Source organism: Malurus melanocephalus, unplaced genomic scaffold (genome assembly GCF_030028575.1).
Source record: "Malurus melanocephalus ecotype Western Australia unplaced genomic scaffold, MMel_1.1 scaffold_1162, whole genome shotgun sequence".
In the NCBI taxonomy this organism is placed as follows: domain Eukaryota; kingdom Metazoa; phylum Chordata; class Aves; order Passeriformes; family Maluridae; genus Malurus; species Malurus melanocephalus.
The window spans coordinates 63,821-66,347 of record NW_026624394.1 but is presented as its reverse complement, the minus strand read 5'-3'; the positions used below and the strand labels follow the sequence as shown (position 1 = coordinate 66,347).

The following is a 2,527-nucleotide window of genomic DNA, read 5'->3' as shown; positions in this document are numbered from 1 at the left end:
AGCAGGGGGACGCGGCCGATGTGGAGTGGCGCTGGCACCCGTACACGGCCACGGCCCCCAAGCGCCGCCTGCTCAGCGCCACCTGAGCCCCCCAGGACCCTCCCGAGCACCTGGAGAAGCCCCCTGGGACCCTCCCGAGCACCTGGAGAAGCCCCCTGGGACTCCCCCGGGCAGGTGGGACCCACCCGGAGACCTGAGAACACCCAGGGAGCAGGAACCTGCCTGGGTGCCTGGGAATTCCCCGGGTTCCAGGGCTTTCTGGGGACCCTCGGGGATACCTGGGATCCTCTGAGACCCTTCCAGGCACAGCTGGGTCTCTCAGAAATTCAGTTTTTATTTGTAACAATAAATCTTTTTTCAGTATTTTGTGCTGTGTAAGGATCAGCTGGGCTCGGCTCCCCCCTCACACCTGGGACCACTCGGCCGGGGGGTCCCGCGGGCCCTTGGGCTTCCCAATGCGGAAATTAAACCCTGCAGGGGGTGGACAAGGAGTCAGTGAGGGAGGGCTGGACAGTGGTGTCCCTCCTGATCCCCCACCCTGGACACCAGAGCCCCCTGAAACCCCCCAGACACCGAGACCCCCGTGGGACACCGAGACCACCCCCATGCTCACCGAGGCAGGGGCCGCTGCCAGGGTCCACAGGAGGGGTCACRACCTCGTAGGTGCCGTCTGTGGGTCTGGGGGAGCCTGAGGGGGGAAATGGAGTCACAGCTCATCAGTCCTGGGGACCCCTTAAACCCCCCCAGATCCCTTTGGGTCCCCCCACTCACCTGATGGGGTGGGGGAGGGGCGGCGCACGGGGCTCCCCGGGAGGGAGCACGTGCCCGAGGGGGCGGAGTCTCGTCCGAAAGGGGCGTGGTCGCGGTCTGAGAGGGTGGAGCTTCTTCCCGCAGTCCCGCCCCCACGGCGGGGCTTATTGACCACGGCGTAGGTGACATCCATGGTGGGGGGCGCGGGGGGCTCGGTGGGCACCGAAACGCTCCTGGGGGGGCGGGGGAGGGAAGGGAAGGGACCCCCTGTCCGGGTCACCTGTCCCCAACATCGGGGGGTCCCCGAGGACTCACCTGAGCAGGGTGGGCCGCAGGGCCCGGCGAGCRACGGCGTCCTGGTACAGGGGAAACTGAGGAAACGGGGGGTCACCTGCGGCCCCCCAAGCGGGGGCTGCCGGAGCTCCCGCGTCCCCTCAGCCTCTCGGGGCCCCTCAGYTTATCGGGGCTCCCCCCCGGCCACCCGGGTCCCTTCTTTCACTTCCCCTTTCCGGGGCCAGGAAGTGTCGCCGCCGCCTTCGCGCCCCCACCCCGCCCCGGATGCCCGCGGCCCCCTGAGCTCCCSGCTGTCCCCGCCACGTTCCGGGGTCCCCACCGAACTCCCGGGTCCCCSTCTAACCTGGACCCCGCGGGTCAGGCTGAGGTGGCCGGGGGGCGGTSGAGGGGCCATGGGGGTCCTGGGGCGGGTCCGGGGGTCGCAGGTGTGTGGAGGATGGAAGGGACCTGGGGGACTGACGGAGGGGACYTGGGGGGTTTTCAGTCCCCAAGGCCCCTCCCCCGGTTTGAGCCCCGCCCCTGGGCTGGACCCGAGCTGGGGGGGGTTATACCTCCCCTGTGGCACCTTTGGGGGGATCCTTAAGGCTCCTGGGGGTCCCTATAGACCCTGTAGCATCTGTAGAGAATGTTTAGGGGCTCCATGGGGTTTTTTGAGGTCTCTATCGCCTCTGCAGCATGTTTGGGGGGTCTCCTTAGACCCTACAGAGCCTCTGTGATGAGTCCCCAAAGACTCTGTGGAGGCTTTGCGAGTCCTTAGGCACTCTACCGTCACTGTGGTGCTGCATGGGTCCCCTAAAGTTCTTCGGGGTGCACCTATAGAGCCTCTGGGGTCCCCTAAAGCTGTTCGGGGGACACCTATAGAACCTCTGGGGTCCCCTAAAGTGCCTCTGCGATCCCTGTGGCTCCTGCAGCTCCTCTGAGAGGCCATAAAGGACCTTGGCGGAGGGGGCCACACAGCCTGTGGGGGTCCCCCATGGCCCTTGTGACGTCACGCGGGGGCGGGGCCAGGATCCCACAGCCCCTATGGGGGTCCGTCTGTGCCCACCCCCTGTCACGAGAGTCTGAGTGTCCGGCCCCGCCCCCTTGTGACGTCACCAGGGAGTCATGCGAGAAGGGGATGGAGCGAGAGAACCCGCCAAAAGGGGCGTTACCACCTAGGCTCCGCCTCCTGGCCACGCCCCYCGCGCGCTGATTGGTCGGCGCGCGGCGGCTGCGCCCCCTTCCCCCGCGCCGCGCGCTGATTGGTGCGGCGGGCGGCGTGGTGACGTCACGGGGCGCGCGGCGCGGTGGCCCCGGAAGCGGCGGTGGCGGCGGGAGCGGGAGCGCGGCCGGTGAGCGCGCGCGGGGCGGGGACAGCGCAGGGGCGGAGCCAGAGGAGGGCGGGTTCTCCTGGGGGCGGGGCCAGCGCGGGGGCGGGGCCGGGCGAGGAGGGGGCTGCTCGGGGGGCGATCGCGCCGGAGGGCGGGAGTTTTTTCAGGGGGCG

General features: G+C 69.1%; 2 protein-coding genes across 2 annotated transcripts in view; one reads left to right on the top strand and one right to left on the bottom strand.

The window, feature by feature from the left end:
• The window catches only part of IMP4 (IMP U3 small nucleolar ribonucleoprotein 4), a gene marked incomplete at its 5' end in the record, with an annotated part of 2,821 nt that extends 2,545 nt beyond the window's left edge, over positions 1-276 (top strand). Inside the window, one exon of the mRNA XM_057387247.1 lies at positions 6-276. Within this exon, the coding sequence (XP_057243230.1) occupies positions 6-86 (81 nt within the window). The remainder of the gene's footprint in view (positions 1-5) is intronic.
• A 40-nt stretch (positions 277-316) lies between these two features.
• Positions 317-1,746, bottom strand: LOC130586458 (tyrosine-protein phosphatase non-receptor type 18-like). The gene is made up of 5 exons (XM_057387251.1): positions 1,388-1,746; positions 1,066-1,121; positions 772-983; positions 614-688; positions 317-471 (listed from the first exon to the last, which is right to left on the bottom strand). The coding sequence occupies exons 1-5, from the start codon at positions 1,436-1,438 to the stop codon at positions 404-406; spliced, it is 462 nt and encodes a 153-aa protein (XP_057243234.1). The 5' UTR covers positions 1,439-1,746; the 3' UTR covers positions 317-403.
• Positions 1,747-2,527: the final 781 nt, after the last annotated feature.